Source organism: Anomaloglossus baeobatrachus, assembly GCF_048569485.1.
Source record: "Anomaloglossus baeobatrachus isolate aAnoBae1 chromosome 5 unlocalized genomic scaffold, aAnoBae1.hap1 SUPER_5_unloc_3, whole genome shotgun sequence".
NCBI lineage: Eukaryota > Metazoa > Chordata > Amphibia > Anura > Aromobatidae > Anomaloglossus > Anomaloglossus baeobatrachus.
In genome coordinates, this window is record NW_027441806.1 from 83,201 (window position 1) to 109,801 (window position 26,601).

Sequence of the window (26,601 nt, forward strand, 5' to 3'; positions counted from 1 at the left end):
AGTCTGAATGACGAAAAGGCCTTTGATAAAGTAGCATGACCTCTCTTATATGAGGTTTTAAGTAGGGGAGGATTCACCCCAAAATTCCAACAATAGATTCACTACCTACACACAAATGCAATCACCTGCGTGACAGTGCATAGTTATACAACACCATCAGTAGACATCTTCCGAGGAGTCAGACAGGCGTGCCCCTTGTCACTTCTTTTATTTAACCTCTCCATTGACTCTTTACTACGTTATCTGTTGCAGATCCCTACCTTTAGGGGACGCAAGACTGGCTCTAGGGAGTTAAAAATTGCTGCGTTCGCAGATGACATCTTACTGATCGAGTCACTACCTGCTCTTTAAAATATCGGGGAGTGAACGTGATGAGGCTCCCGGCCAGATTATATCATACTAATATCAAATTGTATATCGATAATTTACAATCCACTCTGGTTAAATGGAAAATCTTCAGTTTCTCATATCTGGGTAGAGCTAATCTAATTAACATGACAGAATTTCCACATCTTCTCTATCTTTTTCACACTCTCCCAATCCATTTGGCTCCTAGGGAGGAGAAGTGAATCAGTTACCTATATTGCTCATATATTTGGGAGGGTAAAAACCCCGTATAGCTTATAAATTGCTCCAGCAGTTGAAGGAAAAGGGAGAGATAAATTTCCCCGATATTAAACACTATAATCTAGCATCTCTGCTCCGGGCGGTGATGGATTGGTTGGGGGGACTTCTTGCTACACCCAGCAAGGCTTGGAGTGCTGCCTTATACCAGGGTCGGCTCTCCCCGCTCTTACATCTCCCATACACCGAGCTGTCAGTTGACGTGAGAGCAAACCCTCTTCTGATTTCTACATGGAGGGCATGGCAAAAACTACACCGGCATTTTCAGCTCTCTCCTCAGATGCCACTTTTTATCCCACCCACTGGTAATCCACATTTCCAACATGGTCACTCACACCCTGTCTTCTAACATTGGCATTCTCAGGGTATAAATTCTGTCAAACACGATCCATCTAGAGTAGTGGTGAGGAATCTCCGGTCCGCGGGCCGTATACGGCCCGTGACAAATTTTTATGAGTTCCCTGGGCACATTCCTGGGGAATGACGTGCTCTGGCGGCAGCCGCGCTTTTCCCGGCTGCCTGCCCTTTAAATCCTACTGCCTGATACCCTGTGGGTAGATGCTAGAATGTATGGGCTCCATCCAGATCCTGACTTCAGCCCGTACATTCTAAACAGACTCACTACTAAATGCTAGAATGTACAGGCTCCTTCCAGGACCTGACTGCAGCCCATACATTCTAGGCTTAACCCCGGCCTGTGTTAGCATGCTCTGGTGGGCGGGATAAGCAGCACGCTGCAATAAAGTCACAGAATAGCTGCAGATTTACTGGCCTCCCGGACCTGTGCTGTGCTGTGTGTGTGTGACTCCTCCTCCCCCACCTCAGTACTGTGAGTACTCAAATAATCGCTGCCCCCCCCACTCAGTGCTGTGTACACCCTAGTACTGTGTGTACCTCCCTCGTGCTGTGTGTACCCCCAGTGCTCTGTGTACCCCTAGTACTGTGTACCCCCCAGTGCTGTGTATCCCTATTACTGTGTACCCCTCAGTGCTGTGTACCCCCAGTACAGTGTGTACCCCCTAATGCTGTGTCTACCCCTAGTACTGTGTGTACCCCCCAGTGCTGTGTACCCCCCCTCAGTGCTGTGTAACCTCCCACTGCTGTCCGTGCCCCTTAGTGCTGTCTGTACCCCCCTGGGTGATGTCTATGCTCCCCCCCAGTGCTGTCCGCACCACCTAATGCTGTCCATGCTGCCACCAATGCTGTCCATGCCATGGTCAGTGCTGCCCATGCCCCCCTTATGCTGTCCGTGCTCCCCAGTGCTGTGTGCCACCCCTTTGTACTGTTTTCCCCCCAGTGCTCTGTACTCGTCACTGCTGTCTGTACCCTCCCACTGTTGTCTATGCCCCCAGTGCAGTCCGTGCCCTCCTGGTGATGTCTATGCTCCCCCAGTCCTGTCTGTGCCTCGCTAGTGATGCCACCTAGTGATCTCCGTGCTGCCACCTATTGCTGTCCATGCTACCACCTAGTGCTGTCCATGCTGCCTCCTAGTGCTGTCTCCTAGTGCTGTCCGTGTTGCCAACTAGTGCTGTCCGTGCCTCCGCCAGTGATGTCCTTGTCCCCAGTCATGTATGTGCCACCGCCAGGGCTGTCCATGCCCCTCTAGTGATGTATATGCCCCAGCATCTCCTGTGATGTACATGCCCCAGCCTCTCCTGTAGCCTCTCCTGTGATGTGTATGCCCCAGCCCCTCCTGTGCTGTAAAAGCCCCGGCCTCTCCTGTGATGTGTATGCCACAGCCCCTCCTGTGATGTATATGCTCCCGCATCTTATGTGATGTATATGCCCCAGCCCCTCCTGTGATGTACAGTATATGCCCCAACCCCTCCTGTGATGTGTATGCCCTATCCCCTCCTGTGATGTATATGACCCAGTCCCTCCTGTGATGTACAGTATATGCCTCAGCCCCTCCTGTGATGTATATGCCCAAGCCCCTCCTGTGATGTGTAATCCCAGTGTCTCCTGTAATTTATGCGCCCCAGCATCTCCTTTGATGGGTATGCCCCCAGCATCTCCAGACCGAGACAAACCTGGAAAAGCATTTGTGAGAAACAAGGTGATCAATATCACCAAGTATCACAGCTGCACCAAAGAGAAGAAGCTCCAGCCACCACAGTAGGGGTGAGTTAATTAATTGTTTGACCAAATATAGCCAGGTAATTTTCAAGTTGATCATTTTGTGCGGCCCCCGAAGGGTTGGTAGAAAATTCCAAATGGCCCCCGGCAGTAAAAAGGTTCCCCCACCCCTGATCTAGAGGAACATCACATATACTCAATAGAGGAGCTGCAGGCTAAAAATCCTACTGTCACATTCCCGGTGTTTCACTACTTACCGGCTAGAAGTTAACAAAGCTATTGGCGGCTCTCCCTGAACAGGAATAAAGTCTTCAACTGGAGAAAATCAATTCAACCTCTTTGATTAATAAGAAATTCTCCTGTCAGACGTAATGGAAGCTGTAGGTAGACAGCGGACATCATGTAGCAGATATCCTGGAAAACCACGGACGAGCAGCAGAGGAAAAATCTACCACAGGCATACAGCAGAAGTCCTGAAGACTGCAGACAGGCTGCAGAGGTACTGACACCCACAGGCAGACAGGTAACTGAGGTATTGGAAGCCGCAGACGTCCTGGAGACCTCAGACAAGTGCAGACATACTGGAAGCCACAGGCAGATTGGTAGCTGAGGTGCTGGAGGCCACAGATAGTCTGGAGATGTTCTGGAGACTGCAGACAGGTCGCTGTGCACCGACAATATAAAAGGCTACTTGCAAAGCCCAACATGGAGCACAGGAAAGTTCAGTAGATCGGGGGAAGGGAGCAGATCCCAGACACGGGACAGGTGTGTAACAAGTGGATGTTGTCAGCCAAATATCCAACAATATCGATAAAATTGTGACAACTCTGAATTTTTCTTCCCCTTACATCTATTGATTAATTCTCTATTGATCTATTCTCCCCTTTATCAGTGAATTCCATTTATTTTTATCCTTTATCAAGTAAAATAATAATTGCAGATAGTGAAAGTCATTCTTCTGTTACCCAAATCTTTGCTGAACATTACACAATGTACATATTTCATTCCAACATCTGTAAGGAGTTTGTATGTTCTCCCCATGTTTGCGTGGGTTTCCTCCGGGTTCTCCGGTTTCCTCCCACACTCCAAAGACATACAGATTGTGAGCCCCAATGGGGACAGTGTTGCCAATGTATGTAAAGCGCTGTGGAATTAATAGCGCTATATAAAAGAATAAAATTAATTAATTATAATTATTCCTCTAAATAATGGGGCACAATCTAGTTATACCTTTATCAATCCATTCTGTGACATTCCCAAAGTGCTCACAATTCCTGTTCTTCCAGAACAGAGCACAACATAAGTAATAACCTATACTAAAATGGATTTTATTTCTGACCAACACTGAGCAAACATTTTTCCCACTCCAAATGTGTCCCCCGTTTGTCCCAGGAGTCCCACTACTAGGGGGAGATCGATTGCCGCCTTTCTCTGCACCATGATAGACATTTGGCTCATAGCGCAATGTCGGGCAAACACCTTCTTTCAGAAAAGTAAATTTTAAAGAAAAGCTCTCACGATAACTATTGCACGGACGCGGCAAAGATCTACAGATCTGGAATCTCCAGACTGTAATCCTGAGAATTTAAAGAGAAAATGTTCATTCTAATACGTCATTCAGAGAATTTTGGAATTCAGAAAATGAAGAGGAGGAAGGAGAACCAATAAGAAGGACATGAGAAGATCTCCAATACGGAACAAGAAAAAATGAACTTGAAAATGAATGAAGTTATGGATAATGTGTGATGAGTGTGTCCCGCTCTGGGGAGACCTCTGGTGAGTCTGGGATCAGAAGGTCACAACGCCTTATTGTTCGTAGGTTTACAACTTGATTTGAGTGAATTTACTTCCTTTTAGTGCTGTAGGGGTTAGGTACTTTTTCTAATCTGGCTGTCCTTTGTAGCCTTAATCTCCAGTGCATCTATTTTGTGATCACGCCTCGTCATTATTAAAAGTGGAAGGAACCTGTCTCTGGAAAAAGCTGAGGAGTTGTGACTATTGCAGCTGTGATGTTTAGCTGCATTGGAAGAGCTTGAAGTGTTTTTACTTTTTGTGTCTATTTTCCCTCTGTATCCTTTACCTTGTGTTGTATTATTGCAGTGGTGATACTACTGCTTTTGCCATCCTTCTCACTAGCCAAGGTGAGATCAGGGTGAGCGAAGGCCTAGTCACATGATGACAATGGGGGGAAGGACCCGTATAGAGACATTAGGGAGCATAGCGTACAGCATCAGGTGAGTTGCAGGAGGTGTCCCCTCTCCTCATCATCAGGGTCTTCCTTTTTTAACATTGTTACATGTATGCAAAGTAGTAATCAAAGCAAAAGGTGGCTACTTTGAAGAACCTAGAATATAAGACATATTTTCAGTTGTTTCAAACTTTTTTAAGTATTTCATTCCACATGTGTTAATTCAAAGTTTTGATGCCTTCAATGTTAATGTACAATTTTCAGAGTCATGGAAATAAAGAAAACTCTTTCAATGAGAAGGTGTGTCCAAAGTTTTGGTCTGTACTGTACGTTCAAGTGGAGTCCTTCCTTCCAGAAATCTGAAGCCATTTCTGTGACCCAGGTTCCCTAATTTTCTATTTTATTTTATGTAATTGTATATGCTGTATTGTTTTGTTTCCATTTGTAGCATCTTTTGTACATTTTTATTAATACTGCCTACTTTTCAGATTACATATATAACATTTAATAGCGTATGGTTTCAGGATGTGGTTTATAGATTAGGAGGAACAAAGCTACCTGTAGTGTGTGTCCAATTGACCTGTATATGACCCTGATTCCAGTGAAGTGTCACTTACTTGGCTGCTTGCTGAAGTTTTGATAAAAATCTATTTTATCTGCTTAAGATCTACCAGTTCTCAAAATGCTTCTCTGTGTATAACCCCACCCACATCACTGATTGGCTGCTGTGTACAGTAAGCATAGACAGAAAGCTGCCAGTCAGGGGTGAGGTGGGGTTATACAGAGCTGATGGAGATGGAGGATACATGGCTGCTGGTTTACTAGTTCTCTAGTGATAATCCCCTAATAATAATACTGTAATTTTATCAAAACAGCAAGCAGCTTAGTAAATGACACACCATTGGAATCAGAGTCCCCGTCTGTCACGGGTGACACAGTCCTGTGGTGTCCGGCAATAGAAAGTCACAGCATCTGGCTGTGCAAAATGGTTCCTGACTTTCTATTTTTGCTGCTGTCAGTATTCAGTGTACTAGGTAGCTCCTCTGCTGGGTTTTCATCCTTTTCCCTGTAGGACCCAGCAGAGCTCCCCTTCCCTTCTGCTGTTAATCATCTGTATATCCCCTTGGGTTTAAGTACATTTTCCCTGAATTTGTGCTGGTAAGAGTTCCTTCGCAAGCTCTGGATGCAAGCAGGTGGCTTGCACGCATCAGTAGGATTGTTGCTGCTCTTTACTGAACTTCTTACTCAGTCATCTAGAGATAAGTTGTATATTGTTTCCCCTTGTTTGTTATCCCTGTGTGTCCTTTAGTGCCGAGTGGGGTTGACGAAGAGCTCATCCCACCTAGGCTCCAGACCAGGGTCAGCTTAGGGTCAGGTATCCGGCTCAGCTCATAGATGTGGAACATATCTAAGGCTGTAAGGGAACCCAGGGCCCAGCAATAGATTTAGTCAGAAGTCACCATCTTGCCCTTTGCTATACACAGGGTTTCCCTTCCCTTTCGCTTGATACTTCCCCGTACCTAATGTGACACTGTCTTTATATTATTCTGATTTTTAATTAAGTGGTAAACACTTAGTGACCGAATCCCATAAAATTCACAAAACCCCAGCATAGGTATCATAAATGTTACTTCCTCTCCACCAAGAGATAGGCCCCTTTCAGTTGTGGTCTCTTCTACACCCATAATCTAAACTGTAATAAAGGTTTGTGGGCAGAGACGAGTGAACCTAAATAGTAAAGTTTGGTGTTTGTACCAAATACAGACTTTACACAAAAAAATCAGTGTTAAAGTTCGGGTGCTTTATGTATCCTAACCACTCGATCTAGCATCGGTGTGCTCGAGTACACTCAGTGCTCGGCCCAGTGCGAGCCGCTTGCAGTGTTTGAATGGCTTTCACGGGTGTTACGCTCACCGAGGAGCGGCGAGCGTCCGGAGGTGGACCCACTGGACCGTGCAACGCACTCCCCCGAGAAGGCGACCAGCAGCGAACCCCTATACAGGGACTGTGCGGCGCCTCCCCAGAAGGCCTAAATGCACGGCAGCCAGGAACCGGTAGTAGGAGTCTCTGTAGGGCCAGGTGTAGCAAGGTTGTGACGTCCACAGCCGGCAGAACACGGAAACAGCACCGGAGATGTTCACAGCAGGTGACGTCCACAGCAGGTACGGTACAGATAATGTCCACGGCAGGTAGAGCACGGTGACGTCCACTGTCGGTATGAGCGGTGACGTCCACAGCCGGAATGATACGGATGGCACTACGGTGAGACAAGGGATTACAACCAGGTAACAAATACACAGAAAACAGATAACAGCACAAGGGGGTCTGGACACTGGCAAGGCTCTAATGGAAGCATTGCTCGGGCGCCTGCTGCTGGGGGAGGTGAACCTAAATACCCATTAGGTAACAGGTGACCTCTGAGGTCACTTCCAGAAAACGGGGCATACCACTTTAAGAAAGGGGGCGTGGCCTCGCGCGCAGCCTAGAGTCACTTACAGCAGCTCTGTGTAAGGAAGGGAGGCAGGAAGAGGCTGCAGCATGCCTGGGAGCAGGATGTACATCAGGACCCGGAGCAGGAGCAGCGCCTGCAGAGCCATGGGACCGGTAAGAGGAAGGCCGTCGCTGCCTGGGGCTCTGACTGGGAGTGCAAGTGGGAGCCATGCTGGGACTGGGCACATGTGAGGGAGCACGCCCCACACGGGGTCTGGTGGGACCAGGCGCTACAGTACCCCCCCTGAAAACCCCCCCTCCTCAGGAAGCTCCGGAGGAGACGAGGAGCATCCACGTCCTCCGCAGGTACCCACGTCCTCTCCTCAGGACTGAACCCCTTCCAGTCTACCAGATAGTAGGTTCTACCTCGGACCTCCTTAGCTGCAAGGATGGCTTTTACCTCATAGACGTCGTCATCACCAACAGGAGGAGGCGAAGCCCCAGGATCACTGTGGAAACGGCTCAGGACCACCGGCTTGAGGAGGGACACATGGAAGGAGTTCGGGATGCGAAGTGTAGACGGCAGCTTCAACTTGTAGGACACCTCATTGATCCGTCGGAGCACTTCAAAGGGACCAATAAAGCGGGGACCCAGTTTCTAAGACGGCAGTTTCAGGCGGACATACTTGGACGAGAGCCAGACTTTATCTCCGGGATGAAAGAAAGGAACATCCAGACGGTTCTTGTCGGCGTGTTTCTTCATGCGGACGGAGGAACGTTACAGAGTCGACTTGGTCTCAACCCAGATGGCGGAGAAGGACCTCACGAGGTCATCAGCTGCAGGGTTGCCTGAAGAACATGTCACAGGACACGGCACTTTAGGTCGCTGTCTATAAATCACATGGAACGGAGATTTAGCAGAGGACTCACTTTCATGGTTGTTATAGGAGAACTCGGCCCATGGAAGCAGTTTGACCCAGTTGCTGTGGTGTTCGTCCACGAAGTGGCGGAGATAGTTAGTCAAGACTTGGTTAATGCGCTCCACTTGCCCATTGGACTGAGGGTGGTAGGCAGAAGAAAAGTCCAATTGAACATCCATCATTTTGCAGACTGCTCTCCAAAACCGAGCGGTGAACTGGACCCCTCTGTCGGACACGATATGGAGAGGCAAGCCGTGAAGCCGGAAGATATGTTGAATGAATAATTCAGCAAGAACCGGAGCGGACGGTAGCCCGGAGAGTGGTGTGAAGTGGGGCATCTTGGAGAACCGGTCCACCACCACCCAGATGACTGTGCAGCCAGACGATTTTGGCAGGTCCGTGATGAAATCCATGCCGATATGTTGCCATGGAGCGGATGGTACGGGTAAAGGAAGCAAAGGGCCCGCCGGAAGAGTCTTCGGGACCTTGTTCCGGGCACAGGAGGAACAGGATGAAACAAAGTCCTGGACGTCTCGACGTAGCCCTGGCCACCAGTAATATCGGGATATCAATTGCAGAGATTTCTTTTGACCCATGTGACCTGCTATTCGGGAAGAGTGTCCCCACCAGAGTACACGTTCTCTATCGACCGCAGCAACAAACGTCTTACCGGGAGGAAGGTGGTGCATGTCAACTGGTGCCGCCATTAGCTTGGAAGGTTCAATGATGTGCCGAGGTTCATCTTCCTGATCCTCTAACAGGAATGATAGAGACAGCGCATCGGCCTTCAGGTTCTTCTCGGCTGGACGGAAATGCAGAACAAAATCAAAGCGGGCGAAGAATAATGACCATCGGGCCTGTCGGGGGTTTAGCCTGTGGGCTGTCTGGAGATATGCCAGATTCTTGTGGTCAGTATAGATGATAACTTGGTGCCATGACCCTTCCAGCAGGTATCACCACTCTTCCAGGGCCAGCTTGATTGCCAGCAACTCACGGTCTCCGATTGAGTAGTTTCGTTCTGCTGGGGAGAAAGCCTTAGAAAAGAAGCCACAGGTTACGGTCTTATCCTCTGACGTTTTCTGTGTAAGAACCGCACCGGCTCCGGATGAGGAGGCATCTACCTCAAGGATAAACGGCTTGTTCGTGTCAGGTCTGTGTAAGGCTGGAGCAGAAGCGAAGGCTCGTTTAAGGGACAGGAACGATTCTTCAGCTTCCAGGGTCCATTTCTTTGGGTTCTCCCCTTTGCAAGTGAGAGAGGTTATGGGACGCACCAGAGACGAGAAGTGTGGAATGAATTGCCGGTAATAGTTGGCGAATCCCAGGAATCGCTGGATAGCCTTCAACCCTTCCGGACGGGACCAATTCAGTACGGCTGATACCTTATCGGGGTCCATCTTCAGGCCGGTATCAGAGACTATGTGGCCAAGGAAGGGTAGCGAGGTCTGCTCAAACAGGCATTTCTCGAGTTTGGCGTAAAGGCGATTCTCTCTCAATCTCCGCAGGACAAGACGGACATGTCTTCGATGGGTATGCAAGTCCGGAGAGAAGATAAGGATGTCGTCCAAATACACAACCACACAGGTGTATAGAAGATCACGGAAGACGTCGTTCACGAACTCCTGGAAGACCGCCGGAGCGTTACTGAGCCCGAAGGGCATCACTTGATATTCATAGTGCCCATCCCGAGTGTTGAACGCAGTCTTCCATTCGTCCCCCGACCGAATGCGGACCAGATTGTACGCACCCCAGTGATCTAATTTGGAGAAGATCTTGGCACCTTGAAAGCGGTCAAACAGTTCCGGTATCAGGGGTAGCGGGTATCTGTTCTTCACCGTGATCTTATTCAATCCACGGTAGTCATTGCAAGGCCGTAGACCCCCGTCCTTTTTCCCCACAAAGAAGAAGTCCGCTCCGGCAGGAGAGGAGGATTTTTGGATGAAGCCTCGTGCTAGATCCTCCTTTATGTAGTCAGACATGGCTTGGGTCTCTTCTCGGGACAGAGGGTAGATGCGCCCACGCGGAGGGGTTGTCCCGGGAAGCAGGTTGATGGGACAATCGTAGGGTCTGTGTGGCGGCAACGTCTCAGCCTCCTTCTTGTCAAAGACATCGGCATAAGCCCAATAGGCAGGGGGTAACCCGGGAAGGGTGACCGGTTCAACAGGTCGGTGCGGAGGATGCACTGGTTTCAGGCAGTTGCTGTGGCAAGACGCACCCCATTGCAGGATGTCTTCAGAATCCCAGTCCAGTACTGGCTTGTGCGACCGAAGCCAGGGTATTCCCAGTAGTAGGGCATGCATCATGCCAGGGAGTACGTGGAAGGTGATGGTCTCAGAGTGTAGCAACCCCACTTGCATAGTACAGTTCTCCGTGATGTACCGGATGGGTTCGGATAGCGGTTTTCCACCCACGGAAGAAAGACTGATGGGGGTAGCAAGACATCGGACGGGAATCTGGTGTAGGTCCACCACGGATTGTTGGATAAAGTTCCCGGCAGAGCCTGAATCCAGGAACGCATGCTCTGACAACCGGATGGAACCACAGGACAGGGATACAGGTACATGGAGAAAAGGAGAGGACTTGGCATGACCTAGGGTGGCCTCTCCGATGGACCCTAGGCTCTGTAGTTTCCCGGCTTTACTGGACAGTCTTGAATCAGATGTTTGGCACTTCCACAGTAGAAGCACTCTCCTGCCATTCTCCGATTCCTCTGTCGCAGTCTGGACTCACTGACGCGATCAACCTCCATGGGCTCGTGCGAAGCAGTAGGCCGGGTGGAGGGAGGTAACATCGGCCTTTGGAAGGTGGGCGCAAGGCGCGAGGTTCTTCTCGCCCGGGTGACTTCTCTGGCACGCTCTTGGAAGCAGAGATCAATACGGGTAGCCAGAGAGATCAGCTCTTCCAGGGTGGTAGGTACAGCCTTGATTTTACCGGATAACCCTTCCCAGAAGGCAGCTACCAAGGCGTCATTGTTCCACTTGAGTTCAGAGGACAGAGTGCGGAATTCGATTGCATACTGTCCCACGGTGAGATTTCCCTGGTGGATTCTCATGAGCGAAGAGGCAGTAGACGAGAGACGGCCTGGCTCATCGAACACCATCGAACACACATCGTCAGAAAGACGGACAGGACTTGAACGGTCGGGTCATTCCTCTCCCAGAGCGGATTCATCCAAGCCAGAGCCTGACCAGTCAGATGAGACATGATAAATGCAATTTTCGAGCGATCAGTCGCTCGCTGCAGCGGCGAAAGCTCAAAGTGCAGGGAGTACTGGTTTAAGAAACCACGACACAAACGGGTATCCCCTCCATACATGGGTGGGGAGGCCAGGCGGAAAGGAGACATGCATGTCGATAATCCCGCAGAGTCGGGGGTTGTTGAGGAGGCCGGATTCTGCAAGGCGTATAGACGGGAATCCACGGACGCCATATATTCGGCCATGCGTCTCTGGGCCTCATGCTGGCGGGACAGTTCCTTCTGTAGTTCAATTAATTGGGAGCCGTCGGAGGATCCGGAGGTTTGCATGGATGCCAGACCCAGACGGGATTCCACAGACTTCATGTGAGCCACTAATCTTGCTTGGGTCTCGCATTGGCGGGAGAGCTCCTCTTGCAGGTCAGTCAGCGGGTTAACCTTGATCCTGGTGGAGTCCATGGCCCGAGCAAACTGTTACGCTCACCGAGGAGCGGCGAGCGTCCGGAGGTGGACCCACTGGACCGTGCACCGGACTCCCCCGAGAAGGCGACCAGCAGCGAACCCCTATACAGGGACTGTGCGGCGCCTCCCCAGAAGGCCTAAATGCACGGCAGCCAGGAACCGGTAGTAGGAATCTCTGTAGGGCCAGGTGTGACGTCCACAGCCGGCAGAACACGGAAACGGCACCGGAGATGTTCACAGCAGGTGACGTCCACAGCAGGTATGGTACAGATAATGTCCACGGCAGGTAGAGCACGGTGACGTCCACTGTCGGTATGAGCGGTGACGTCCACAGCCGGAATGATACGGATCAAAAAGGTCCGTGGAGCCTCTGTTAGGAGTCTCAACACAGAAACCAGCCAGATATCCCTCCGGGAAGGGCCCAGCCAAGGGGTGACTCTTTTTAGGAGACCACCATAACCACCATATTAAGTGGCCCTTTTAGTCAATATCCAACTTTTTGACAAGTTTAAAGATATGACAAGGGAAATACCAAAGCCAGGTATCCATCCACAGACAGCCGTTTCGGGGTATTGCCCCTCATCAGTGTGGAGTAGGATTCTGGCCGGGTGGGAGCAATGCCTAGTAGACCAACAAAACAAAACAATCACTGATCTCGGGGAGACCAGTCAGAGAAAACACTGCCGGCAGCCAGCGAGGGTGCTCAAGACAGTGAAATCCTAGGTACATTGCTCCCATCCGGCCAGAATTCTACTCCACGCTGATGAGGGGCAATACCCCGAAACGGCTGTCTGTGGATGGATACCTGGCCTTGGTATTTCCCTTGTCATATCTTTAAACTTGTCAAAAAGTTGGATATTGACTAAAAGGGCCACTTAATATGGTGGTTATGGTGGTCTCCTAAAAAGAGTCACCCCTTGGCTGGGCCCTTCCCGGAGGGATATCTGGCTGGTTTCTGTGTTGAGACTCCTAACAGAGGCTCCACGGACCTTTTTGATTTGCATATTTCCCAGGGGGCAATGTACCTAGGATTTCACTGTCTTGAGCGCCCCCTCGCTGGCTGCCAGCAGTGTTTTCTCTGGCTGGTCTCCCCGAGATCAGTGATTGTTTTGTTTTGTTTGGTTGTCAAAGACATCGGCATAGGCCCAATAGGCAGGAGGTAACCCGGGAAGGGTGACCGGTTCAACGGGTCGGTGCGGAGGATGCACTGGTTTCAGGCAGTTGCTGTGGCAAGACGCACTCCATTGCAGGATGTCTCCAGAATCCCAGTCCAGTACTGGCTTGTGCGACCGAAGCCAGGGTATTCCCAGTAGTAGGGCATGCATCATGCCAGGGAGTATGTGGAAGGCGATGGTCTCAGAGTGTAGCAACCCCACTTGCATAGTACAGTTCTCCGTGATGTGCTGGATGGGTTCGGATAGCGGTTTTCCACCCACGGAAGACAGACTGATGGGGGTAGCAAGACATCGGACGGGAATCTGGTGTAGGTCCACCACGGATTGTTGGATAAAGTTCCCGGCAGAGCCTGAATCCAGGAACGCATGCTCTGACAACCGGATGGAACCACAGGACAGGGATATAGGTACATGGAGAAAAGGAGAGGACTTGGCATGACCTAGGGTGGCCTCTCCGATGGACCCTAGGCTCTGTAGTTTCCCGGCTTGACTGGACAGTCTTGATTCAGATGTTTGGCACTTCCGCAGTAGAAGCACTCTCCTGCCATTCTCCGATTCCTCTGTCGCAGTCTGGACTCACTGACGCGATCAACCTCCATGGGCTCGTGCGGAGCAGTAGGCCGGGTGGAGGGAGGTAACATCGGCCTTTAGAAGGTGGGCGCAAGGCGCGAGGTTCTTCTCGCCCGGGTGACGCTCTTGGAAGCGGAGATCAATACGGGTAGCCAGAGAGATCAGCTCTTCCAGGGTGGTAGGTACAGCCTTGATTTTACCGGATAACCCTTCCCAGAAGGCAGCTACCAAGGCGTCATTGTTCCACTTGAGTTCGGAGGACAGAGTGCGGAATTCGATTGCATACTGTCCCACGGTGAGATTCCCCTGGTGGATTCTCATGAGCGAAGAGGCAGTAGACGAGAGACGGCCTGACTCATCGAACACCTTACGGAAGGTGGTCAGAAAGACGGACAGGACTTGAACGGTCGGGTCATTCCTCTCCCAGAGCGGATTCATCCAAGCCAGAGCCTGACCAGTCAGATGAGACATGATAAATGCGATTTTCGAGCGATCAGTCGCTCACTGCAGCGGCGACAGCTCAAAGTGCAGGGAGTGCTGGTTTAAGAAACCACGACACAAACGGGGATCCCCTCCATACATGGGTGGGGAGGCCAGGCGGGAAGGAGACATGCATGTCGATAATCCCGCAGAGTCGGGGGTTGTTGAGGAGGCCGGATTCTGCAGGGCGTATAGACGGGAATCCACGGACACCATATATTCGGCCATGCGTCTCTGGGCCTCATGCTGGCGGGACAGTTCCTTCTGTAGTTCAATTAATTGGGAGCCGTCGGAGGATCCGGAGGTTTGCATGGATGCCAGACCCAGACGGGATTCCACAGACTTCATGTCAGCCACTAATCTTGCTTGGGTCTCGTGTTGGCGGGAGAGCTCCTCTTGCAGGTCAGTCAGCGGGTTAACCTTGATCCCGGAGGAGTCCATGGCCCGAGCAAACTGTTACGCTCACCGAGGAGCGGCGAGCGGCCGGAGGTGGACCCACTGGACCGTGCACCGGACTCCCCCGAGAAGGCGACCAGCAGCGAACCCCTATACAGGGACTGTGCGGCGCCTCCCCAGAAGGCCTAAATGCACGGCAGCCAGGAACCGGTAGTAGGAATCTCTGTAGGGCCAGGTGTGACGTCCACAGCCAGCAGAACACGGAAACGGCACCGGAGATGTTCACAGCAGGTGACGTCCACAGCAGGCACGGTACAGATAATGTCCACGGCAGGTAGAGCACGGTGACGTCCACTGTCGGTATGAGCGGTGACGTCCACAGCCGGAATGATACGGATGGCACTACGGTGAGACAAGGGATTACAACCAGGTAACAAATACACAGAAAACATAACAGCACAAGGGGGTCTGGACACTGGCAAGGCTCTAATGGAAGCATTGCTCGGGCGCCTGCTGCTGGGGGAGGTGAACCTAAATACCCATTAGGTAACAGGTGACCTCTGAGGTCACTTCCAGAAAACGGGGCATACCGCTTTAAGAAAGGGGGCGTGGCCTCGCGCGCAGCCTAGGGTCACTTACAGCAGCTCTGTGTAAGGAAGGGAGACAGGAAGAGGCTGCAGCATGCCTGGGAGCAGGACGTACATCAGGACCCGGAGCAGGAGCAGCGCCTGCAGAGCCATGGGACCGGTAAGAGGAAGGCCGTCGCTGCCTGGGGCTCTGACTGGGAGTGCAAGTTGGAGCCATGCTGGGACTGGGCACAAGTGAGGGAGCGCGCCCCCCACGGGGTCTGGTGGGACCAGGCGCTACAACGGGGAGGTAAAAACATCGTTATAGGATGTGTTGTGCACAAGGAAAAAACCCGCCCTCCCCCCCAGTAATAAATACTGTTTATGGCTAGTTGCATGTGGGTGGAGACCCGAACTGCCCAATCAGTGACTTCCAACGGGGTTCAGAACCAGTCCTTTTCCCCAACTGAACTTTATTTAAAGTCCGACTGAAAAACCCGAACTTCAATGGGTCCGTATATCTCTATGTGTGGGTAGCCCCACAAAATAAGTAATCTCTTGGATATCAGACAGATAAAATCCTTTACTTTTTTTATTACAACAATTATCCTTTGTAAAGGAATCAGTTTTATAACATAAAGAGCCCCATTTCTGCGGGGGTCACTCCTGATTCATGAAGAGGTAAATGCCTCCTCATGAATCTGTAGCGTTTGACGAGTGGCATGTGCCTCCTTGTACCATGCTAGAAATATTACTCCCATCAGACACTGGAGTGAGATTTCTGGCATAGGGAACACCACAGGTCGTCATGAATTAAAGGAGCTGTGCTGTCACGCCCCCGTCCCACCCAAGCTCTGGCAATTTTAGAGTGAAAATGACAAATCTTGGCACAACTTTCCAAATTTTTGTGACAGTTTTTTTGGCATAAAAGCTGATAATTTGGGAACAGAGCGTCTTAACAACTTCCACATATCTAGGATGCAGTGTGATTCAATTCTCCCCTCACTATTTTGGTGTAAAATGCCTACAGGTCTGCGCCAACTCCAGAGGTTCTGAGGCAAAATCATAACATCTAGACAAAAGAGAAAGCAAGGCATGAAGAATATATATTTATAAGCATTTATTAACAAAACAACAAGATTTGAAATGCAATTATATACAATGTGATATACTTATGAGTTCCTATCTCCAATCTGGGACTGCGCTTTTTAGTAAATAAAGCAGTGGGCAACCTGAGATTAGTGAATTATCTAAATATAATCCAGTATCAAAACCTTTCACAAATGTTCCTAAAGGCTCTCAAAAAGGCTAACAGTGTGCCAGCTAAAAAAGAAAATGAATATTCACTGCTCCCCACGCCATAATCCCGCCCACCTCTAGGCAAGGAAGCCAGCCCCAACCAAGAAGTAGGCGGTATTATTAGCATGGGGAGCAGCGAATATTCATTCTCTTTAATATCGGGTACACATGATTACTAAGCCGCCCGCTTACTGCTGTGGCTGGGCGATCACGTGTGTCTACTATTAGCCATTGAATATTCACTGCTCCCCAAACCCATAATCCCGGCTGTGGGGAGCAGTGAATATTCTGGCAGCTTACTGAAAGAAAATGTCCGTAGACCTTGAGAGCTAAGAAGACGTTGTAGACAATCCGTTCCAAGCAAAGACTGAAGTTTATTCCGAGATAGCAACAGAGCAGATAAGACAGGTTATGCGGCAGGATGACACACGCAGGTGTCTTGCAGAACATCAGAATTAGCAACAGATGAAGAAGTGTCCCCCGAAAGACGCGTGGGGCTCTTATACATGTTAGACAAAGGAAAGCTCATACTGCAGAGAAAGACGTATACATTGGAGAACAAAGAATATAATGATACCTCATGACATTATTTAAGAGCATTGCGGTAAAAAGTATTGGATTCCTATGGGCCTCCATGATACTTTTCACTAGTTCAGCCATGTTGTCATTGCTGACATTTCTGATCCCTGAAGGCGCCTCTACTTCACATAACTCTTCACACACTGACAACTCTATTGACAACTTAATTTCTTTATCAATTCAATATACCTGCTATTCATGACGACACATCACCATCTATCAACTTGTTTAAAAGAACAGAAAGTCCTCAGTGGTTGATACCTTTTAATGGCTAACTGAAAAGATGGTAATAATTGCAAGCTTTCGAGACTACTCAGGTCTCTTCATCAGGCATGGTATAACACAAAATCTGAAGAGTCACATATTTATACACAACAGGACTTAGAATAGTGCAGTAAAAAAAAAAACAAAAAAACAAAAAAAAAAAACAACAAGTTATATGAAACAGAACTATCACTATGGCAGGGGGGCAAACTGTTATGGGGCCATAAATACTGCTGCAGTTCAGTGTGGAAAAATATGTCGCTGTCCAGTTGTGCGCGTTTCATCTTTTCAGTTAGCCATTAAAAGGTATCAACCACTGAGGACTTTCTGTTCTCACACTGAACTGCAGCAGTATTTATGGCCCCATAACAGTTTGCCCCCCTGCCATAGTGATAGTTCTGTTTCATATAACTTGTTGTTTGTTTGTTTTTTTTATTGCACTATTCTAAGTCCTGTTGTGTATAAATATGTGACTCTTCAGATTTTGTGTTATACCATGCCTGATGAAGAGACCTGAGTAGTCTCGAAAGCTTGCAATTATTACCATCTTTTCATTTAGCCATTAAAAGGTATCAACCACTGAGGACTTTCTGTTCTTTTAAACAATTTTTTTATCTCTACTGGCTAACACGGTACAAAGATATATTTTACTTGCATCTATCAACTGACGCAATTGTATTCTTCTATTCGATTTAACCTTTTTTGGACCTTTTCTTATACTTGCTAATTACACTGATGTCATCTCTATCTCCTCTCTGGGGGGAGAACTCTAGCCACTGCATTTCATTAGCTGCAAAGTTAGTTTGCTCAAGTCTTCCCAAGATGGCTGTTAGATACAACATGGCTGCTCAGCACATTATGGCTGACTATTCTCTAACACTTACGTCTGCGTGTAACTGGGGGCACATGGCAGTAATGTCATGGGCTTCTCCGCTTACATGGTGAAGTCACTTGCCAGCATCAGAAAAGAACACCGTGCACCGGAAGAGCAGAGGGATGGGGAATGTAATCATTTATTTTATTATGTGTGCAGTGTGATGGGGAAATATATACCAGAATGGGCCCAAGATGAGGGCTATATATACAAGAATGGGGACATATATACTAGGACAAGAACCAGATATACCAGGATGGGATAAAGATGGGCAACATATATACCAGGATGGATATACAGTATACACAAGGATGGGAGAAACATCAACAGTACCTGTAAGGGGCCCAGAATTGGGGGATTTTATCCCAGTAACAGTGTCAGCAGCAGATCTTCCCCCATAACAGTGCTTTATGACCACATTTTTTGTGTCAATCTTTTTCCCTATATTCCTCTTTCAAAACCTAGGTGTGTATTATGGTCCAAAAAATGAAATAAGTTTAAAAAGAAATAAAATGGTTCTTTTCCTCACAAATTCTTACTTGAGCAATTGTAGCCAATTTTTTTTTATAAAATCCTTTGAATTATAATACATCATGATGGCTTCTCCTGTGTGACTCATCGGACAACAGGATCCAATTAGTCTTAAAAACATTTGGCAAATTCTGAAAGCAAGAATAGCTGCTCCGCTCTGTTGGTTTTCTGATGGTCGGCAAGACTTGATTTACCAGTTAAACATTTCAATTATTCACAACATGAAAAAGGTTTCCTTTCCTGTGTGGCTTCTTCACATGTTTAACAAGACCTGATTTACTAGTAAAACATTGCCCACATTCTGAACATGAAAATGGCTTCTCTCCTGTGTGAGATCTTTGATGCCTAACAAGATGTGCTTTACGAATAAAACATTTCCCACATTCTGAACATGAAAATGGCTTCTCCCCTGTGTGAGATCTTTGATGCACAACAAGATATGATTTCTGAATAAAACATTTCCCACATTCTGAACATGAAAATGGCTTCTCCCCTGTGTGAGATCTTTGATGCACAACAAGAACTGATTTTTCAATAAAACATTTCCCACATTCTGAACATGAAAATGGCTTCTCCTTTGTGTGAATTTTATAATGTCTAACAAGACTTGATTCAGTAGTAAAACCTTGCCCACATTTTGAACATGAAAATGGCTTCTCCCCTGTGTGAGATCTTTGATGTACAACAAGATTTGATTTCTGAATAAAACATTTTCCACATTCTGAACATGAAAATGGCTTGTCTCCTGTGTGAGATCTTTGATGCTCAACAAGTTCTGATTTCTGAATAAAACATTTCCCACACTCTGAACATGAAAATGGCTTCTCCCCTGTGTGAAGTTTCTGATGTCTAACAAAGTTTGATTTTCGAATAAAACATTTTCCACATTCTGGACATGAAAATGGCTTCTCTCCTGTGTGAGATCTTTGATGCTCAACAAGTTCTGATTTCCGAATAAAACATTTCCCACACTCTGAACATGAAAAAGGCTTCTCCCCTTTGTGAATTTTCTGATGTCTAACAAGGTATGATTTCTGAATAAAACATTTCCCACATTCTTGACATGAAAATGGCTTCTTCCCAGTGTGATATTTTTGATGATCAACAAGATGTGATTTCCTGGTAAAACATTTCCCACATTTTAAACATGAAAATGGCTTCTCCCTTGTAGGAACCGTTTCATCCGTTTCATATTCCACATCACTTCTGTAACTTTTATTCTGCTTACAATTCTGTGATAAATGGCAATTTTGGGCTTGTTTGAAAAACTCAGATGATAGAGCTTTCCGAGGAAGGACTGGATTTATATCTGGGACAACAGCATGCTCTTCATATGTATCATGTGGGATACTTTCATCATCTGTTCTAAATTCTGAAGATATTAGAGATCCATCTGAACTCCCAATACAGTCATCTGCTAAAAATAAAACACAAAGTTATTAATTTTTAATGATATTATCTTGAAAGTACAGTACATTTATTTTTTTAAACCATAACATCAGAAAATAAATTAGGGAAAAAATTATTCTTAATCTGTTGTCCAATATCGAGATCTAAAGGCCCCTTTACACGGTACGATTTATCTGACGATATGTCGTCGGGGTCATGGTTTTCGTGACGCGTTTCCGTCGTCGTTAACGACGTTGTTGCGTGTGACACCTACGTGCAACTCCGAACGATCTTCAAAATAGCGAAAATCGTTGATCGTTGACACGACGTTCAGTTTCAAAATATTGTTCGGCGTTTGGAATGCAGCAGACATATTGCTACGTTTGACACCCTGCGAACGACGAACAACATCCACATGACCGCGTTGATCAAACAATATCTCGCTGAACGATGTAGCGCCGTTTGTGAGATGGGTACGTGTGACCGCTACAAAATGACCTATGAGCGATCTCGGCAAATCGTAGCAATGATCTGGGCGTGTCACATAGCCAACGAGATTGCTAGCGATCTCGTTGTGTGTAAAGCGGCCTTAAGAGTTACATCTTTGTTAATTCGGCTCTCCCATTCCTAGCACCAGTTCTCTGGAATGTGCTACAGTAAATAATCTGATTGATTGTCACAATGTTACTGCAGGATAATGAGGGATAGGGGGCTCCTATACTGTCCCTCACACTAGGGGACCCCAAACTATTCCTAACCTCTGGATTACCCCTGAAGATGGAGATGCCAGAGTCTCGTGCATTACTAGTCTCCTGACTAAATGTAATCTGTGATCCCCAAGGGAAGGAAGTGGCAGGATTATGATGGAAATACAGATTAAGACAGACGGGAATCATTGCAAACTCACAAAAAAAACAGTGAGAGGCTAAGGAGAAAAGCAAGAGCAGGAAGGCAGCAACAAAAATTACAACAAGGGATAACACCACAACAGCTCACAGTAATAATGCAAAAAAACACTCATAAATCTGGATCACAACACCTCACCAGATCAGTATAGGTAAACTATAGCTGGCATTAATGAAATAGTCCAGCCAGCATATACAGAACGGGAGCAAACAATACTTTCTCCTCTACAGCATGTGATCACAGACATTAACAAGCAGCCCAGCAGAGAATAAATCTTGCTAGCCTGCCCAAGCCTGTGGTTTGATGTCTGCGTCTCCCTGCGCTGCTCACAGACAGCAGAGAAATTAACATGCAAAGTACCAGAGTCGATCATTTCAACAGATCCTGACGCTGCCATGACAGTTGGAAAAACCTGCAAACATCTCCTTGAAACATTGATCCACAACATAGACAATTTCAAAGAAGTTTTTTTCGAAGACGAAAATAAAATAATGACAGATGCTGAAAACTCAACTGAGTTGTCTGAGACTGTAACGCTGATGGCCTATCCTTAGGCTTTGTAACCAAAGAAGGTAGCAGGGTCTTGCAGCCTGTACAGATAAACATTAGGGTTCAAATTCATCAAGACCGGTGATGTACACTGAAAAAGGACGTCAGGGACTGGAGTGAGATTTCTGGCATAGGGAACATCGCAGTTTGTTATGAATTAGAGAAGTGGTGGCATCACACCCTTGTTCTGGCCAAGCTCTGCCCATTTTGACAAAGCTGGTTAAAGTTGGCGTGAACACACACACCAGCCTTTGGTCACATGATGTGATGTAAAAAAAGGTCCTTAAGCAGTTTTATAATTGGCATATAAACACTGGGGCCGCTAGGATTATGGGGGCCTGTGAAATTGTCCAGTTTGCTCTCCCTTTCCCCCAATACCAGTTCTGCATGCCAGCCTGTGTCCTGTTCAGTTCATTTAGACTCCTGCAATTAAGAGACCTTTGGTTACATCATGTCACATGACTTTGAAATCATCAAAGGTCCGTAAACAATCAACCTTAGAATACAACTGATGGAGTCCATAAGAGAGTGGGGTTCCTCAGAAATTGAGCAGTTTGATTCCTCCCAACGCCTGACTGTAACTAGGGCTTATTCTTGGAGTAGGGCTTATATTTCAAGCATTCTCGAAATATCCCATAAAATCATGTTAGGGCTTATTTTTCGTATAGGTCTTATTTTCAGGGAAACAGGGTATTTATGAACACAGCAGGTCTTTGAGTTGCCGTCATAACAACATAGAGAAGGCACTAGAAACAAACAGCAGAAGAAGCAGAAGCAAAGAAAACACAGCTGAAAAAAAATCCAGAGCAGAAAGTCTAAAAATGTAAACACAAAATTAGTGCAGAAAGTACATGAGTAGATATCTCTTACTGGATAGATCTGGAGGAAACACATCCTGAGGAACATCGGGGTCTTCTTGTTTACAGTCCTGTGGGAGAAGAGGACGGGGACATCTCTCTGGTGTTATCCTCTTACTGGATAGAACTGGAGGAGACACATACAGGGACTGAATTCATTCCTTACATACAGATTATTATAGGCCGTGTGTATTTAGTCCTGTCTATTACCTGGTGATGTGAGGGGCTGGGGAACCTCCATCATGACGTCCTTGTACAGATCTTTGTGTCCTTCTAAATACTCCCACTCCTCCATGGAGAAATAGACGGTGACGTCCTGACACCTTAGAGGAACCTGACACATACAATGATACCGTCACCCCCGATCCCTTCATAGCGTTACTGTATAATGTCCCCGCATTCCCAGCAGTGTCACCTCTCCAGTCAGCAGCTCAATCATCTTGCAGGTGAGTTCTAGGATCTTCTGGTCATTGATGTCCTCATGTATCGGGGGGTGAGGTGGAGGCCCCATGATTGAGCTCAGGGGTCTTCCCCATCCCTCAGACACAGGGGCCTGACAGCACTCACTAGAGGTCTTCTTCACTACTGTGTAATCCTGGTTATGGAAATACACAGTAATAAATCTCACTCCAGACATTTCCAGAGTCCTCACCTCTCCAGTTCTGTCCATCTGTTATTCCCATAGATAAGAATGGTGTAATGTGACGTCATCAGAATCTCTCACCTCTCCAGTAAGCCGGAAGAGGATCTCTAGGGTGAGGTGTAATATCCTCTCTGCCATCTTTTCCCTGTCCATATCCACCCTTGATGGGTCAATCAGAATTCTCTTATATAGAAGATCTCCACTGAGAGGATCCAATATTGTAGAGACCTGAATGGGAAGAAGATGACGATGTAACATCATAAAGAATCTGGTGTAGTAATACAATTTTTGGAGATAACCGTTCACTAGATAGAGATGATTGCCGCGCTGCCATGAGGAGCCCACACTAATTCTGCTTCCTCATTACAGTGAATGGATCCTTTGGGGGTTTCATCTGAATCATGTCATTTGAAGAATTACATGTAGACTGTGCTGTTTCTATTTGTTTTAGTTAAAACTGCTATTTAATGTTTTTCATGCTTGTCTCTGCTGACATCTACTGGTCAGACCTTTCGGCTCCTCTGTTTCTTTTGTCCAGCCCATGGGAGTGTCTGATGACCCTCTTGCATCACATCCTGGTACGTTCATTCCAAACCAGAGTTTGTGAGAACAACATCCCATATTGGATTGGATAGGAGCAAAGTCTTCTGACCACGTAGTAGCTACAGAGGCAAGCATTACTGGAGAATTACAATGCCAAGTACTTGGATTACTGCACTCTGCATGTCCTAACCTTTGGAGAAAATAAACCACCATTGTTTCATCTCAGCATGTGCATGCTTCACTCTGGAGCGCTCTGGTCCTGTCTGCCCCACCTATAGGAAAAACGAAGATTCTCACAACTACGCACCTTCCATCGCCTTTAAGTGGGGACAGAACAGTCAGAAGACTGCTTAAGAGCTCAATACCCCGGCTACAGATCCCTAAGAACCCTGTAACTTCCCATGTAATCTGCCTAGCAACAAGCCTTGTGCACTAGTCTGCCTGCACAGTGCATGCCTGGACAAGCCTAAGGGGAAGCTCTCCCATCTGCCACGTCCAGTGTCACCTCTGCTTGCATTGTAAAGGGACAGTTTATGCACCTGCTGTTTCTCTCTTGCCATACCACTTCTATAGACTTGCAGTACATTATACCTCATTACTGCACATCGCTGCACTGCGAACCCCAAGTTTTACTAAAGACACCTTGGGAATCTCATCAGGGAGTCCTTGCAGAGCTGCACAACGATTTTTGGACCCCTATTCAAAAGTCAAGTTTCTTAAAGAGACAGTACACCTTAAATGAAAATGGCCGAAAAAGACCTTGGACAGTTCCCCGCTGCTGAAACAGAGCAAATACAATCTGATACTGTCCATTATGAAGCCCAGGAGGCAGAGCCCTTGCTTTCAGCAGACCAAGATGTCCGACCGAAGCGCTCTTCCAAACCCACGATAAAGGCCACTGAAAACTATCACACTATGAAAGATGAGCTATGTGAACACCTGGAGGAACAGTGGGAACGAGTCACCTATTACATGTCAAGACTTGAATCCTCATCAGGTGATGCCACATGCTTACAAGCCGCTCTGGAACGGCTGAACACAGCTCATGAAAGATACAAGAGACTGTCAACAAGGTACATTACCTTTCTAAAAGACTCTAAAATTGATGAAGCTCTTTCAGACCTAAGCAAGGCAGAAGAGGTAGACAAGGAAAGAGATGCCAAGGTGCAAGATGCCATAGACAAGGCAGAACACCGTATCTGTCACCAGCAAGAAACCAGATCACACCGATCAACCTCATCTAGACGTTCCTCTCGGTCATCCGGGTCATCATCCTCAAGAAGCTCAGCCCTGAGCGATAGGATACTAGAGGCCCGCATAAGAGCAGAGGAATCCAAGGTGAGACGTTCCTTCAGAGAAAGAGAAGTAGAGGAAGAAGCCAAAAGGACAGAAGCAGAAGCCCTTGCAAAAGCAGAAGCCGCTAAAGCAGAAGCCAAAAGGGCAGAAGCCCTTGCAAGAGCAGAAGCCGCTAAAGCAGAAGCCAAAAGGGCAGAAGCAGAAGCCCTTGCAAGAGCAGAAGCCGCTAAAGCAGAAGCCAAAAGGACAGAAGCAGAAGCCCTTGCAAAAGCAGAAGCCGCTAAAACAGAAGCCCTTGCAAAAGCAGAAGCTGCTAAAGCGGAAGCCAAAAGGGCAGAAGCGGAGGCTCGGATAAACATTTTTCGGTCACAGATGGAAGAGGAAGTTGCGCTAGCTAAAGTGAGACTACTTGAGCAAGCATTGATCCAAGGTCCTGATCCAGCTCACTCGCCACCACTGGAAGCAGACAATCCAGTTGATCGCACAAGAGACTACGTACTGAATCAGTTACCTGTAGCAACCCCGGTTTGCAGTACCGTCCAAGCCGACAACACCAAAACCTCCAACTTACCTCTACCAGTGCCAGTGCCACCTAAAGCACCCGAGCAAATTAATAACAGTCACCAAGAGGTGCCCTCTCAAACACAGTCACCACGGAAAGATGGCAACCAAGTGTTTCCTGACCCACTTCCACAGCTCAAGCAGCGGTCATCAGAATCTACAGAGGCTAAACCACAGCTCAACCCTGCAGCAACGTCATTTTACCCGGGTACATCTCATCCATTCTCGCCAGGCAGCCCATACGCCCCAGGGGCATCACGAGTCGTCATGACAACAAGTTGAGAGAAATCAGATATGTCTGAGTTTGCCAGGTTCATGGTGAGCAGAGAGCTAATCAACACTAGTCTCACGAAATTTGATGATCGTGCAGAGAGCTACAGGGCCTGGAAAGCAACTTTCAAGGCAGCCATCGCCAATCTCAACTTCACTGCAGAACAGGAGCTCGACCTCCTGATCAAGTGGTTGGGCCCAGGCTCTACAAACCGTATCAAGAGCCTCAGAACCATCTATGTGGGACAAGCAGAAGCAGGTCTCGCTGCTGCATGGCAGAGACTGGAACGCACCTTTGGCAGCGCAGAAGCAATAGAGAAAGCCCTATTCAAGAGACTGCAGGACATCCCAAAGATCAACCTTAAAGAAGTCCAAAAGCTTCAAGACCTAAGTGATCTGCTCATGGAGCTGGAGCTCGCCAAAAGAGATCCTCGTCTGTCTGGGCTGTGCTACCCGGATACAGCCCATGGAGTGAACCCAATCGTGGTGAAGCTGCCATACAGTCTGCAGTGAGAAATGGGCAACGTCAGTCTCAAGGTACAAAAGAATGCATGACGTCACCTTTACCCCATTTATTCAGTTCTGCAAGTTCATCGACAAGCAGGCCCAGATGAGGAACGACCCCAGCCTCGACTTCCTAGAGTTCAACACTTCGGCAGCTGCAACATCATCATCAAGGTATGAAGGTGCCATACACAAACGCAGAGACATTAAGAACACTGTGAGTGTTAGGAAGACTGAGCTACCACCACCTGCAGCACGCACAGATAAACAAAACACCATCTCATCACGAGATAAGTCTTTCAATCAAGAATGTCCCATCCATAAAATACCGCATTCACTGAACAAGTGCAGAGGGTTTAGATCCAAAACCCTACAGGAGCGCAAGAAAGTCCTCACAGAGCTTGGGATCTGTTTCAAATGCTGCGCATCACTTGAGCACATGGCAAAGGACTGTAAA

The 26,601-nt window shown here is 47.6% G+C and overlaps 1 protein-coding gene across 1 annotated transcript in view; it reads right to left on the reverse strand.

Annotated features, from left to right (window-relative positions):
- LOC142259159 (uncharacterized) overlaps positions 1-26,601 on the reverse strand; it is an 81,211-nt gene that overhangs the window by 48,714 nt on the left and 5,896 nt on the right. The window contains exons 3-7 of the mRNA XM_075331663.1: positions 23,052-23,198; positions 22,743-22,922; positions 22,538-22,661; positions 22,341-22,454; positions 18,898-20,043 (exon numbers count right to left, since the gene is read on the reverse strand). Coding sequence (XP_075187778.1) covers positions 18,898-20,043; positions 22,341-22,454; positions 22,538-22,661; positions 22,743-22,922; positions 23,052-23,198 — 1,711 coding nt within the window. The remainder of the gene's footprint in view (positions 1-18,897; positions 20,044-22,340; positions 22,455-22,537; positions 22,662-22,742; positions 22,923-23,051; positions 23,199-26,601) is intronic.